Raw genomic sequence first — 16,489 nt, forward strand, 5'->3', positions numbered from 1 at the left:
AAAGTGTAGGATGAGATGTGCGGTAGTTACTCTCTGTGGAGTAAAAATGTTGCTCCTCTTTAAGTCCAGAAATAGGTGAAAAAGTCCAGAGGAAAAAAAAAAAAAAAAAAAAAAAAATCATAGAATGTTGCTGCCTCCCATCCTTAAAGAAAGCGATGTAAATTGATCAGGGGGAAAAAGAAGAAAACAGGAATTTGAATTCAAAAAAATAATTCTCTGACTCGAGCATTAAAAAAAACAAAGAGGAAAAATAAGAGGAGGGTCCGCCACGCCGGCAGCTGCCCTTCAGATACAAGGCTGTAGCAGGGAATGAGTGTGTAGAGGAGTGTGTCGAGTCGCCACCATAAACCAACAAAAAAAACAAACACAAAAAACAAAACAAAATGAAAAACGGTTTCTGTAGTCCAGCCAATGGAAGAGGAAGAGAAAATGGCGCCAAAAAGAGCTGCCTCTTTCACTGCTGTCCCGAGCTGCTCAGGTAGTAGCGAAGCATCGAGCGATAGAAGATGGAGAGAGAGAGAGAAAACGAGGGACAAAACGAGAGAGAGGTAGTGCGCGTGTGTGAGAGAGAGAGAGAGAGAGAAAGCGAGCGAGGGAGGAGGGAGGAGAGAAAATCCTCAAAGCTGGTGATGATTAGTAGTCCGCCTTTGCCGTTACCGTGTGTGTGTGTGTGTGTGTGTGTGTTGTCGGAGAAAACGTAGCTCTCAAATACACAAACACACACACACAGTTGGCGGTTGGACAAAGGCAAACATCTATGCACTCTCTCTCTCTCTCTCTCATTGGTTTTTCTGTTGCTCTGTGAACCCTGTATACACACACACACACACACACACACACACAGAGGGAGGGATGCTGCAAGGGAGAGAGGAGGAGGAGGGGGAGGGGGGAGTGGGTGGGATTTGACTAATCTCCCGTCTCTCCCGGCCGTTCATTCGCTCCCTCCGTCCCTCCCTCCCTCGCTCCCTTCGTCGTGCCATTTATTTTCTCAGTCTCTCGTCCTCTCTCTCCCTGCATTCACAATAGAGAGAGAGAGAGAGAGAGAGAGAGAACCTGCAGATGATTCATGTCAAGGTTAGATGTGATGGAAAGACAGAGATAAAGGAGACATACTGTAGAAGCCTTCTCTCTCTCTCTCTCTCTCTCTCTCTCTCTCTAACACACACACACACTCACTCCATGTCTGTTTATCTCTCTCTAAGTGGCAGGTGCCATGTTTTGGCTATTCACCCAAGACTGAGAAGCCTTGTGAAAAGATGCCTTTGTTTTGCACACACACACACACACACACACGTGCTGTTTGGCCGGTTTTCCCCCTATATCTAGAGTCAGTATATAGAGGATGCTTTAATCTTTTAGTCTGTACTGAAAGAGACGACCCTTCCTAAAATCTGACATTATCAAGTTCATATGATATCTATATCTGTGAACTGGATATATTTGATAAGGTGCACAAGTAGCATTCGGAATACTTCAAAAACTTGCCTGTGTACAATTCCCTTCATTCCCCCAGTCAGTGAAATAGGTAGACCTTATGAAGGAGACAAATTAAATGAGTTGCGTTCCTCTTTCTGAGAGGAAGCCTGCTCTTAGTGGAAGGCTAAGTAGCCTCTTGATACAGTATGAGGAGCACTAGAGAAACACTTGAGAAGAGCTTCCTCTGCTGTCCTCCACCATAGCAACAGCTCATATTCATAGGCCATACTCCAAACACAGGGAGGGAAAACCGCAGGCTTTTTCTTCATGCTATAGACATGAGAAATAATTGTGTTTTGGTCAAAAAATATGGAAAATTCTTGGAAAATGATTATAACTGAGGTGAAATATTGTAACTTTTTTAGTGCTTTTGTTAGTGATTTTATTCACTTTTCAGTCATTAAATAAAAGATATCCAATAATAATATTCCTAAAAAAACATTTAACTGGAGCTACATCATGGCCACAAATTCTGTGCATGTCAGGATCAGAATCAAAATAAACTTCATTTGCCAGGTACATTTAAACAGTACAGCTGTACAGTAAATGCAACACGAGAGAAATATGTGACTGTACAACGTCAGATTAGCCTTCAAAAATTACAACTCAGCCATGACATATAAATAGTCCCCAGAGAGCCCTAGACGGCTTTTAGACAATAAAACCAGAGCCCGGCGAGTGTGTGTGTGTGTGTGTGTGTGTGTGTGTGTGTGTGTCAGAATCAATAAAGTCCATGTTGAATAGAGAGAGAAAGAGCTAAAGAAAGACACCGAGTGCTTTAAGAGCCCGCACTGCTAACCACTGTCGCCTGAGGGCTGTGAGAGAGGGAGAGAGAGGGAGAGAGAGAGAGAGAGAGAGAGAGAGAGAGAGAGATTGTACGCTTTGCATTTGAACATGCTCCTTGCGAGCGCGTATGAATCAAACGCATGTGTGTGTGGCTCGTAAAGTGTAAGTTGTGTGTAAGCGTGTGTGTGTGTGTGCGTGTGTGTGTGCGCGCGTCCATGTGTGTGTGTGTGTGTGTGGTGGTTAAGCCATCATGGGGGTGACAGCATGTCTGTGACTGGCGGCTCCCCACAGGCCCCGGAGAGACTTCCAGGGCCGGCCGCAGAGGGGAGGCAGCCAGGCGCCCGGGCCCAGACCAGAGCCACCGCATGCTGAGTGGGGGGGGGGGGAGAGAGGCTGAGACCACAGGCTCAGGGCTTCACAGGGCCTGCATGGACCGAACCACCAGACTGGAGATAGAGTAGAGCCATCTCAGGACGAGGTGGCCAGTCGTTTTATGTATAGGGGAATAATAATGACGATATGCAGGGACACACGCGGGCTTTTAAACTTGGGCTTCACAAGAGCTTTAAACTCTTTTGAATCATATGAATTTTTATTTTTATTTTATTTTCGCCGTCAAACGCTCGCTAAAAGATTAAAACCGAACCCGAGTATTTATCAGCGAGATGCAAATGTGGTTCCACTCCGAATTCAAATAACATAATTAGCGTGTGTGTGTGTGTGTGTGTGTGTGTGTGTCATGGGCAGTACAGTAATTACAGACAAGACTGCAGAGGGATGATAACTATCTGTATGTTTAGCCTTCCAGGGCATGAGCCTGAATCAGTCATGCCAAACGTGCGTGTGTGCGTGTGTGTGTGTGTGTGTGTGTGTGTGTGTTTACCCTTGCCATCCCTCCAGCTGAACACTCGGCATCCACCAGTGTGGTTAATGATCAAGGCGCTGACCTCACATCGCTAAAATAGCCAGACTACCGGCTGATAGTTCTAGCGTGCAGAAGGCAGAATCAAGCTACAAAGCCTGTTAGGAACCATACAGAGTGACTAGAACACATGCTTCTCTGACTGCTAATGCCACGGATTAATATAGGTTTGACTGAGACACCTGCAGCTGTTTTTTTTTTCTTTTTTTACACGCAAACATCCATCCTTGCAAAAACACACACACACAAGACACACCCTTCCTTACCTGAGGTGGCTGTGGGGCGGTTGAGTCTCGCCGAGCCGCTCCTCTGCAGGGATAGTGGGACGGCTGCCTGGCCGGGCCCTGGTTGGCCGCCTTGGCCGCCGTCGGGTTGGCGGCCGCCGTCTTGGCCGCGGCGGCGTGCCCGGTGACCGCCGGGGCCTTGAGACCTGCGGAAGGAGTCATGGAGCAGAGGGAGTCAAAGCCCATGTTAGGGAGAGGGGCTTCGTCTTCGCTCTCGAGCAGGTAAACTAGTCGGCTGGAGCTACTGTCTCTCTCTCTCTCTCTTTCTCTCTATCCCCGTCTCTCTCTCTTCCTCTTGTTCCCTCTCTAAGAGGATCACATGTATTATCCCGCGTCTGACCCAGACAGGACGCTCCGGCTGTCTATCTGCTTCTCTCCTCCGCTGTTTAAGGAAAGGGACTGACGTATTGATCGGCCCAAGGCGGGGAGTGAGTGTGTTTTCAAGTTACTGTCTGCTGACCGGTCCCTATTGTGGGTGGGGTTTCTGTGAGGGGGGGGGGGGGGGGAGTCGCGGAGTCGTTCGCACATTTAAACACACAATCCCCTACTCACACACACACACACACACATAAAAGCACACACTCTTTTAGCAAGATAAGGCAGAGTTGTTTACATGTACAATGGTACCAGCCTTCACACACATCATCAAAAATTGAGATGGGGGATATCAATTTTAAAGTAAAAGTAAAGAAATGACTCTTTTCAAAAGGGATCCTTTGTAAAATATGAATATATTGTCCACGGTTTGCATGCCTCTTTTTGTATCCATCTTCTCTGTTTTAACTGATAAAATAATACAAACACTGAAAGGGGTTGGAATGTATACTTTCTTTAAAAATACATAAAAATCTACACATTTAAAACTTTTGTTACTTCAATTTAGTATTTTTAGTCTGTCTTATTTTTTTACTCAAACTTAGAGGGGACAGCTGTTGAAATTGACTTTGAGGTTGTCATCCCGCAAAAGTAGACATTTTCCCATTTATTATTATATATTATATATATATATATATATATAATTTATTTGGGTGTTTTCTGCTGCTTTATAGGTTTTTAATTCTTTTCAAGATAAAGAAAAATGCTATAGATCAGTGGTTCTCAAAGTGGGGTCCGGGGACCCCCAGGGGTCCTTGAGGGGGTTCCAGGGGGTCCCCAGCAAAAAGGGGAATAATTTATTTTCACTATAATTCCATCCATAAGTAACACAATGACAGAATGTATGTCTATTTTGGTCATGGGTTTCATATACTTTCTGTAATAAAACATCTGAAAGCAAAAATCTTATCAGATGGGGGACCCTGGGACAAAATCTTATCAAATGGGGGGCCGTGGTCTAATTTGTGTCAGTTTAGGGGTCCTTGACGTGAAAAAGTTTGAGAACCACTGCTATAGATGATAGAAAGTGGAAACAGGGGATGTCACTGCTCAGTGGGCCTTGACCTGCTTACTTGTAAAAACAGGCTATTCAAGACATTTTCACACTGGGTCCAGGCTCACTGAAGCTCAATGATACTCTTCTAATGAGGGAGCCCACATCAAACAGCCCCCCATGAGCCATTCTGGGTCCCAAACCATAAAACAAACACTACTGCTTACACAAATCATTATACTGCCATCAAAACCCATCTGATTCTCATTGAACATGAGTAAACAACAGTTATCACAGAATATCTGCTGATTAACGAGCTGCTAATGAGGCTAACAACTGATTAGAGGATTCAGTTAGCAATGATAACGACTTAAACTTTACCTTTGTCTTTGATTGTATCAACTAACAATGCTGATTACAGTGTTCGGGTTAGACTGGTATCAGCCTTTTATTAAAAACCAGATCTGGTCCGGTCAGTGTGGTCCACCTCTGATATGATATGATGCAATTTGATTGATTATATTTACTGTAGATTGAATTGACTTTAATGCAACACTGATCATATTCAATTATCATCATCCAGAGTTTCAACTGAGAGTCCCATGATGGTCTACATGCTGTTTAAGAGGCTTTTCCACCCTGTAATACATTTCTGGGGGAAATACTGAACAAAAAAAATCATTTATTAATATCCAATATCAAGAGAAAGTGTCTTAATCTCCATCCGCGCCTGCCTCTGCTCACCTGTAGCGGTCGCCCTGCCCTGCAGGGACAGAGCTCTGCTTCTCATTGCCGGGGCCTTTGGAGCGGAAGCGGCACCGCTGCCGCTGGGAGCGTTGGTGCCGCTGGTAGCTGCGCTGCTGGGGATGGGGGGCTTCGCTGTGCTCTGGCTGCCCACGGGGAGGGTGCTCCGGCTGGGCCGCTCCTCTGGCTTGGCGCCCGCCGCTGCCGGAGCTCCTGGAGACGCTGGACCTGGAGAAGAGAGGACAGAGGAGATAATAAAATACTATGTCTATGCTGTATAGAAGGCTTTCGGGTGACATTACACCCTACAGGTCTACAGGTCTTGGCAACATGCTGTGAACTGCTGAACCAGTTTCACCCAACTTGGCAGAATTCAACTGACATGGCTAACTTCTGTGCTGTTTTCAACTGGGAACTGATCATTTCACCACTGATACGTCTGATTGTTTTTCGATATTGTCAGCTTGTTAGCTAGCTAACCATAGTATCTGGTCAGCTAGCCATCACTGTCACATCTGAATAGCAAATTAGCTAATGTATCTAGTAGAAGATGAGCCTGCGGGCTAACAGTTAGCTAACAGTAGAGTAGAGACTAGGGCTAAAGACAAGACAGTTTACTGTGTCCTGTACAGTACAGTAACCTACATTTGGAAACAAATCCACCTTATCACACTAATCACTTTTACTTATAACATTACTGAGTAGATCTACACTCACAAAACAGATCCCTCAATTCAAGCCTGGTTGTTAAGCCATTTGTGCTATGACCTCCAGTCGTGGTTGCTAGGGAGATTTGTACGCAACAACAAAGCCTCTGTACTGGATACTATAATGCTATATCCAATTTGTGGGACACAGTGCAGTTTCATGCCGTTTGGTGGACAGCGGACGCAAAAACACCTTCAAATACAACAAGTCCAGAGATTGTTTTTAGTATGGGTGTTCAAAGTGGGAATGGAGCCCCTAACCTTGGCAGTGTTAGTGCCTGGCTCTAACCATCGAGTTCCAGTAAGATGTAAAATGATGGGAGTCTGTGAAAACATGTCCCGCTTCATTTTGCATAAAATAAAATTGCCTTGCATCCCAATCAGCTCCCTGAGAGAGAGAGTGGGAGGCAGATACATGGGCGGAGAAAACTGTTACGGGTTAATTGGTGCATAAAAAACCCCCATGATGAATTATGAATCATGGGAGAGTTTAGCTTTACATTATAAGACAAAGCCCGGATAAAAACAAAGCCATAAAAGCTCTTCTGCTTCCTATATTTTCCACCTGAGTATCTGAAACTCCTTTCCCTGAACAGAGTGGTGTGTGGGAGGGCGGTCAAACACAAAGCAGTACTTGGAAAACTATTTGTTAGAGTGTGTGTGTGTGTGTGTGTGTGTGTGTGTGTGTGTGGTGGGGGCTCTACACTCTCTAAGCAATTTGGCTGCTGTAATTGCCCTCATTAAACATACACACAAAATACATCCTTGTTTAACACATATGTAAGCACGCACACACCGCCAAAACACACACACACACACACAGCAATGTCAAGCAGGGGAAAATCTGTAATTATTCATTGATTGTAATCATTTGGATGGCCGATTCTAAATCTCTTTCAGAGCAGGCCAGCATACACAGTGTTATCTATCCAAAGGGAGTTATCGCTCTGCTTGGACGAATGGGAGATCCATTATGTAGAGATGAAAGGATGTGGGTTTTAAGAGGTGAGGGGTGTGTGTGTGTGTGTGTGAAGGGGGTTGGGCGGGATGAAAGGGGATGGTATCTCATTTGTTGGAAGAAATCATTACACGCACCCCCCCTCTCCCCTCTCCCCTCCCCATGTTTCGAGAGATTTCAGAGAGAACATCCTCCTTGTTAAATATGATCAAATCGGTCCCAGGTGGTACGTCGTGTAGGTGTGTGTGTGTGTGTGTGTGTGTGTGTGTGTGTGTGGGGGGGGTGATGTTGGTCTATTGGTATGTATGAACATGTTTGCACCATGTGTTTACATCACCCCGTTTACACCTTACAACATGTGTTGTGGGCATTTAGATTCTCCAATTCACATACAACAGCAGAGATAAACAACTTGCAGCAGTCATTTCTGTTGTTGTGTGCTGGATCGCTTTACTTTGTGACCGCCTCTATGATAAAAAAAAAAAAAAGCAGGAGAACAACAACGTCCACGTGGCGCTGCTGGCTCGCTCAACAATAGCGGCAGTGGAAGGCAGAGGAGCGGATGGAGCCTGCGGTGCGCGGACTGGGCGAAAACAAGCTTTGAAGCTCGAAGGAGCGGCACAGGCGGAGTTTCCACTGGGGCTGCCGGACCCATATGGGCTTCTGAAGGCCGATACTGTTGGGACTGAAGTCGCTGAGAGACGATATTTTATAGTACATTTTTAAAATTTGACCATTTTTATGCCAAAAAATGAAAAAAAAAACTTGAAAGTATTTTGTGTTTCCCCCAGAATTCTATTCCTGGCAGGGTGGAAAAGCCTCTGAAACAGCATTCAGACAATGGGAAACCCAGGACACTACTACTACTACTAGTCTACTCCTCCTCCTCCTCCTCATAAAACTTGTGTGGAATCAAATCAAGATGTTACATTAAATCAAATCAGTTTAAGAGCTTCCCATAGAAAATCAGTGTAGTATTGATCAATTCTACAATAAATATGTAATCAAACTGTGTCATATCCATCATATCAGAGGTGGACAACACTGACTGGCTGATATCCAATTTCAGTCTAACCCTGGTACCAGAAAGAGTATGGTTAAACCTTCATTTTGCATTAGTTGCAAGAGAAAGAATTCAGGTTGGAAGTCTGTATTTGCATTTTAAAAAGGGAAAAAGATGCAATCTGATTGCATATGGATAGTGGAGATACATGCTTGGTGTAAAAAAAAAAAAAAAACGAATCATAAAAAAAACTGGATGCGATATTGATATGCCACACGTTAACGCCAGTGTGTGGAGGATGCGGTACACTGACACCTCTCCTGGATACCACTATAAATAAAGAGCCTAACTATTACCATGGGAACCGGGCATCTCAGACGTAATCTGGTTACCATAACAACCTAGTGATCTGTAACCATCAGTCTGACGTGTGTTAGTGTGTGAGTGAGAGTGAGATGAAACCTATAGAGCGGTTCACTAATGCCGCATTGTTGCTCAGCGATGTGTCCAACTGTCACTTCCCTGTTCTTTTCTTGCTTTCCTTCACTCTTCTCTGTGTAACAAAGCAGAGCATTGACCAGACAGCGGCTGTATATGACTGAGGGTCATCATGGTGAGGCTGTAACCACATTATCTCAATAAGAAGCATCACTGTTCCCCCCCCCCCACAAGATGTTTTTAGGTCGAGAAAAGGCATTCGGACCATGTGACACTGAAACGAATGCAACTCTTTTAGGTGTTCCGTTCAGTCGTGGGGGGGGGGGGAATAAGAGGTTTGGCACCTTACTGTGTGTATAATGTGTGTGAGTGGGAGTTGTATTCTTTTTTTAACAGGTAGATGTTGCCATAAGTATGCAGCCTGCGGCGTGCAATATGAAATAAACCCATTAAGAAAACAATGACGATTGTTATCCATCTATTACATTACTTTTTCCATACAGCCCTGGTCATGGGTTCCTAGCATTATTCAGCCTTATTACATTAAAGGGGCCCGATCATAGGAATTCAAGATCTGCTCTATTTATATGCTTATATGATCAAAGATGTTAAATGAAGCCCTTGTCAAAATTTGATTTTGTTTAAGTGGTTGAATGTAAAAGTTATTACATTTTCAAAAGTCCATCCTTGTTTCCAGGCAGTTTCAGACCAAACTCTAGGAAACGCATCACAACGGTTCTTGGTTCTGATTGGCTCTCCTCACTATTACTGAAATCCCTCCAATCAGGCCAGTTTGCAGCATTTGAACTGGAAAGCCTCCACTCAGCAGGTTGACCTCATTTGAATTAGAGGAGCTGCTGTGTCGGCCAATCAGGACCCAGCATTGCGACGTCTTTAAATGAGTTCAATAAACATCCCACCGCTTTCATCTGCAAAACAGCAGGAAGAACATTAATAATATGGGACCTTTTATGTATGACGCCTAAGATATGATTCACACACACACTCACGTTGGTATTTTTGTCTATGGCTATGGATCGGTCTCCGTCCGTTAGTTTGTTCGTTACTTAGTCACACTGTAACGTTGACTTTGTGCCGCTAGGGGGCGGCATTGACAATGAATGGGGACTCAGTGGTAAAGCAGGTCATACAGTTAAAGTTATCATACAATCTGGGGGACAATGCATGGGGACTCAGTGGTAAAGCAATACAGTTAAAGTTATCATAGGTAACATAATAGTCTACACATGCTACACACTTGGAGACATCAGACTGGGTTGATGTGTTGAAGTGAGAGTCAATGGAGAATTTTTGGGCAAACCTCTAACCACAAGACACTGTAGTTATTGTCCAGTTGTTGGACTGTTGTACTGTTATTGCACTCATCACTGCACTACCACTGTGCCTCAGTGTTGACTACTTATATCATATTACCACTTACCTACTGTGCAATACCATATATCACTTAGCATTTATATTATTCATAACACTCACGCTCCTGGTGTTGTATGTTATATTGTATAGTAAATTATATTGTAGTGTAAATTGTGTAATGTACGGACTGCATTTATTGTGTATTGTAGTTCTTATATTTTGTACTGTATTGAGTAAAAACAGGACAATTACAGTTACTACATTTCAAGATATAACTTGTAAGCCTAATTCTGAGGAGAGTAGGCAACAGAAATATATGGTCAATCTGTCCTTTCATTGTCCCATATGAAAATGCTTATACAATTTCACTCATATTTCAAGTTCACTCAGCAATCACTGACTGACCCAAGGGTGGAACTACATTTACTATTTGCTTGCAATTATGAGGACATTCCATTGACTTACATTCATTCCTTGACCTCTTAACTGAATCCTTTACCAGTGAATATTTAACATCAACACTGTCCTCATCTAATCTTGTTCCAAAACGCATCCAGACTGTTATGGAATACATAAACCTAGCACAAAAGCAGGGCAGAGATACGGCCTAGAGTCCACATGTCATCTGCTGCACCCAATGTGGATTAGGAAAACACACACACACACAGGTTTGTCTGTGTTCCTAAGCCTAACCAGATGTGCCCTTTGACTTCTATAGAGGAAGAAGGGATACTGCCGTACACACACACACACAACTACATTCCCAGATTCCCAGGGGCGAGCAGTGGTGATGACTAATGTATATGAGAGAGAGAGAGAGAGAGAGAGAGAGAGAGAGAGAGAGAGAGAGAGAGAGAGAGAGAGAGAGAGAGAGAGAGAGAGAGAGAGAGAGAGAGAGAGAGAGAGAGAGAGAGAGAGAGAGAGAGAGAGAGAGAGAGAGAGAGAGAGAGAGACTGACTAGATTTCAGTAGTATCTAAGTATCTTTATGGATGTGAATATACAGTACTATTGGTGATGTTAGTGGCTGTACAGTATATGATAATGTATATGAGTGTGTGTATGAGAAATACACACACACACACACGCCTCACCTTTGCTCGTCGCCCCATTGCTCTCGCTGGTGCCGCTTCCCAGGGATGAGGAGCTGAGGCTTGTGGGTAATCCCTTGACGGGAAGTTTGGACGCGGCGGGCGCCGGGGGTCGCCCGGCCGGCCCCGATCCCGCCGGCTGATTGGCTGTCGGTCTGGGGTGGGAGGTCACGGAGCCCGGGGCAGCCAATCCGGACGCTCGCTCGCCGGTGGTGCGAGGTTTGGGGATACCTGGGAGAGAGAGAGAGAGAGAGAGAGTGGCTTATTGTTTATTTTCTGACAAATCATTTCTAAACACTCTACCCTGCCTTGTAATAAGGCATCGGATCCTTGATTTGAATACAAAACTATTCCGACCATCAACATGGTTTCTTGTCTTTGTTTTTCATTACATTTGTCTGTCGGACATTCTGTTCTTCTTCTATTCAGTTGTTTGTTTCCCTTTGGTTTTTCCCTTTTCCTTGACTAGTATGCCTATCTGTATTGGGGGTAGGACTGGGTGGTGGGGTGGATTGGGAGGATGAGTAGGAGAGATCAGGGGGTTTGGAAAGGGGAGGGCAGTTTTATATTTTGTGTATTATATGATGATCTTGTATTATGTATACCAGAACCTTTTGAAAATTCAATAAAGAGATGTTTAAAAAAAAAAAAAGGCAATAAATCAACCATAAAAAAAAACACTAATCATCTCTACATGTTGAAGTCTCTTACTGATGCCTCCCTCTGTTCCAGTTCCATGCCCACTTTACCATTAATTTGCGTTCATGCTTTCCTGCCAGCCCCGTTTCTAAATGAAAGTCAATGAGGAGCGGCTGCGCTCGAAAGCTGCTGTTTTGGAAAAAGTGCTGTCGCCTGGCTTGTTTTTTTTGCACAGCAAAGCACTTTCTAAAGTCTAGAAAAGTGTGACTTTTTAGAGGAGCGCAAACGACATCGACCACTGGTTTCGCGAGCTGACCAATCATAATGAATAGGAGGCAGGGTTTCACGCCACGTGGGCAGTCGATTGGCTCCTCTGTCTTCGTCGCCCAACCTAGTCCAGGCAATCTTCTCTCTCATTGGTCAAAGAAAATACAAAGAAACACACACCACTTGTCGATGTAACATACACAGTATCTACTGATGGTTTATGTAACCTAAGTCTATTTTACAATGGAAACAAAGATTAGAGTGTCTGATGCTGTCATGGAAACAAAGTGAATGTCATGCCGTTCTTCATATTATCAGCACAAAATGCATTGAGGTAGCCATTTTTGGACAAAAGGCAGAACAGAATAGAATAGTGTGAGTCATACATTCATCGTCATCCATCCACAGTACTGTCACACTTGATGTCTTTCATTTCAGCTGCAGAGAAAAGCAATGGATCGGTAAGGAGAGGAGGAGGAGGACAGATGGGTGAAAGGAGGCTATAGAGCTTTCTGACACAGAGAGAGGAGTACAGCACGGACGACACTGACTGGCTCATATGGACATCAGCAACTCTAAGCCCAGCACAGTGTGTCAGCTCAATATTTACACTGCGACACCACCATGCATCACAACCACTGTGCTCGCTGTCTTTCTCTTTGGCTCTCACTGACCACAAACACACACACACACATACACGCACACACTCTCTCTCTAGTCATTTGGCTTTAGTCAGACGTGCGCAACATGCCTGACCTCCAAGCTACAGTTGGAGGTCAGTGGACACCAGCTAAGGTGTGTGTGTGTGTGTGTGTGTGTGTTGCTGCCTTGCTGACTCGGGCAGGAACAGAATGTGCCATCGTGTTGCTGACATCAATCAGAGCCGCTGCATATCAGCACTACATGTTCAACGACATGTTTCACCTCCAATTCCAACACGGTTACACAACCGACACGCTACTGTCTTAAAACGTCTTATGACAAACACTTCTTACTATAAGTCAGAATAAGTTTATACTAATGAGTCTACTGTAATAGCCCCCCACATTATACTGATGTAAACTAATAGATCTCAGTGCATTGTTTTGTCTTTGGATGAAAGCATGCCTAGCATTTTCTAGTGGATGAGTTTTTTGATGTTCATAAAACCAATTTACTTGCTTCAATCCAACTAATGGAACCGCATCTCGCATATTATCTTCTGCGACATTTCGTTTGTGTAAACAACTGGATGGAAACATTGCTGTTGGGACATTGCTATTCTGTCATGCATATTACACCACTCTCTCTCCGTCTTTGTCTCTCTCTCTCCCATCATTTTTCTGGACTGAATCACACATTCTTTCCTAAAACCAAAAAGGAGAAAGAAGTCCCCAGAGAGCCATGACGCCTTCCTCTTCACGCCAAAGCAGGGACATTTAGACGCTTAGGAAGTGAGTGTGTGTGCGTGTGTGTGTGCGTGTGTGTGTGTGTGTGTGTGTGCAAGCAAACTAGTGAGTGAGTAAAAGTGGGTGAGGTAGGGACAAAAGACAGGGACAGAGACAAAGAAACAGCAGAAGGAGGGAGACAAAAGGTCTAAGTGGAGGACAAATAGGAATAATAATAATAATAATCCATCTGTCCCTGGTAGATTGTTGGCAGCAGTGCTCCATGCTAACACTTTAGCATATATTTCATATCATACATTTTTTTATTCATTCATTGTTGGTTGTGCGTTGAATGCCAACCACTTGCTCTATTATTATTTATATCCTATTTTTCTTTGCTGTGTCCTATTCTTAACTTATTTTTTCCACAGATATCATTAAACAACTAATATAATCTAAGATGATGAACTCTTTGTGAGAAACGAGTGAGAGCGATAGAGACAGAGAGCACACACAAGAAACAAGAGAGAAAAGAAAGGTTGTCTAAAGGAGAGGGAACAAAGGTTTACATGTGTTCTCCGCGAGTACATCACCACACACACACACACACACACTCACACACACACGTGCACACAGGCTGCCTCTGCTGGTCAAATGGAGGTACTGCACCAGTAAACTGTGATGTGACTGAAGCCAGCAGGAAACATCTGGCTTCACTTGTTTTCAGTTCTGGTGAGGAGCCAGCCATAGGAAATCAACTGGATTCTGTTACAGACATAAATGTTAGGTAAGAGATGGCTCCCTATGGCTCTGCCTCGTGCTGACTGTTGATACAAACACACACACACGTTTGTATTACTACACTTGACATGATCTTCCATTGACTACATTAAATGTGTAATCCTAAACCTAATTCTAATCTTAATAAACCAAAGCCCTAACCCTAATCTAACCTTAAAGGAATATAGCAAGTTTTGGGAAGATTAAAGTGATGAAAACAAAGACACCAGAATCATCTATATGTCCCTGGTAGATTGTTGGCTCCAGTGCTCCATGCTAACACTTTAGCATACACTATGTTGAGTGATAGTAGGCCACTAGCATTATCCAAAGAAGACTTTGTTAGTGAAACACAATTAACTCAATAGGCTATAGCTGATGTAGCCAGCTTTATTTTTGGAACTGTTTCATGTGAGCAACCACATATTCATCCGCTATGCAGTGATTTTCTATCACAGTCTCCTATCACCCACCTTCACTTACTATGGGGGACAGGGAAACTAGTCCCTGGTAATTCAAACAATTTGTTGTGCATCGTTTTTCTTTTACCAAATCTCAGACACAAAACTGCCAGACTTAGCCTCACATGTAAGATTAGCATTAGAGCTGCTACAAGTTCTCATTTTCTCACTTTTTACATAATGCTAGTCACTCAACATAGTGTAAGCTTAAGTGTTAGCATGGAGTCTACTATCACTAGTGTATGCTAAAGTTTTGGAGCCTACTGTCACTCAACATAGTGTATTCTACAGTGTTAGCATGGAGCCTACTGTCACTCAACATAGTGTATTCTAAAGTGTTAGCATGGAGCCTACTGTCACTCAACATAGTGTATGCTAAAGTGTTGGAGCCTACTGTCACTCAACATAGTGTATGCTAAAGTGTTAGCTTGGAGCCTACTGTCACTCAACATAGTGTATGCTAAAGTGTTGGAGCCTACTGTCACTCAACATAGTGTATGCTAAAGTGTTAGCATGGAGCCTACAGTCACTCAACATAGTGTATGCTAAAGTGTTAGCATGGAGCCTACTGTCACTCAACATAGTGTATGCTAAAGTGTTAGCATGGAGCCTACTCTCACTCAACATAGTGTATGCACACACAAACAACATCAAAGTAAAGATAAAAACAAAAAAAGCCCAGGAATAAATTTGCCAAACCTGTGATGGAAAGATTTGTAATGAAGTAAAACGGGACACTGAGGGGCCAATTGTGATTACTGAATTACTCATATCAAGTGAGGGCCCAAATCAAAATGTCCCAATGCAGATACACACACACACACACTCAAAGGCATCCATTGATGGCGACCTCAGACCGAGGTCAAGAGCTGTCCCATTTGTTCCTGTGCATCAGTGAGGGAGACAGACAAGCTATTGTCCATCAGAATGTGACCTTTATAAGGAGAAAGATCTGATTTTACACACACAACATATTTACTCCACGCACAAACACACATTATGCAGATAGACCTTTTCCGCTATGCAAATCACACACTGCAGCTCAGTGATTATGGAAAACAAGAGTCGAGTTACACACACACACACACACACACACACACACACACACACACACAGGAGTGGAATTACAGGTCACTGGACACCAGACAGGGGACACCATGTTTAAGTTGAGACAACAATGTCCCATCAGCATACACTATATTTTACTGTCACGCAACACACACACACACACACACGCAGAGTGGAGGCTACAATGACAGGATGTGACCGACGTGACGCCAACTGCCCTCTCCATTTCACCATACGACACACACCGCTTTGTATGACACACACAGACACACACACACACACACACACACAAAGCGACAGACAGGAAACAAACACAGGCCTGGAATTCCCTGGGGAAAAGGGAGGGAAGACCCTGAAAGAGAGAAAAGAGAAAGGACACCGGAGAACGACACAAAGGGGATGACAGCCGACGGAAAGAGAGAAAAACAGAAGGAATGATTTATGAAGGAGAGAGAAAACAGTGTTACCCATGTGCTCTTTAACTTCCTCCGAAGACGGACGAGGAGGGAAGTAGTGGGTGAAATTAGTTCAGCGCACACACACACACACACACAGTCCAAGTGTCCTACTGCACTTTAATAGGCCTTTAACAGCTGTAGTGTAAATGCAAGAGTATCAGAGAGAAAGACAGACAGATTTAAAGAGAGAGAGAACAAGAGAGAGAGAGACAGAGAGAGAGAGATGCTCTTATGCAACACTGCAGCTGAAACACACTCCAGTATGAAGGAGAACCTAATTCACCAGCTGTATACACACA

At 43.8% G+C, this 16,489-nt stretch overlaps 1 protein-coding gene across 1 annotated transcript in view; it reads right to left on the reverse strand.

Moving 5' to 3' along the window:
• The window catches only part of LOC139655367 (microtubule-associated tumor suppressor 1 homolog A-like), a 40,828-nt gene extending 28,940 nt beyond the window's left edge, over positions 1 to 11,888 (reverse strand). The window contains exons 1-4 of the mRNA XM_071532757.1: positions 11,862 to 11,888; positions 11,154 to 11,305; positions 5,582 to 5,809; positions 3,451 to 3,614 (exon numbers count right to left, since the gene is read on the reverse strand). Coding sequence (XP_071388858.1) covers positions 3,451 to 3,614; positions 5,582 to 5,809; positions 11,154 to 11,305; positions 11,862 to 11,888 — 571 coding nt within the window. The remainder of the gene's footprint in view (positions 1 to 3,450; positions 3,615 to 5,581; positions 5,810 to 11,153; positions 11,306 to 11,861) is intronic.
• Positions 11,889 to 16,489: the final 4,601 nt, after the last annotated feature.

The sequence above is a fragment of the Centroberyx affinis genome, unplaced genomic scaffold (assembly GCF_046629955.1).
Source record: "Centroberyx affinis isolate AG114_WGS23_722 - 3 ecotype Tasmania unplaced genomic scaffold, CSIRO-AGI_Caff_v1 ptg002241l_1, whole genome shotgun sequence".
Taxonomy (NCBI): Eukaryota; Metazoa; Chordata; class Actinopteri; order Beryciformes; family Berycidae; genus Centroberyx; species Centroberyx affinis.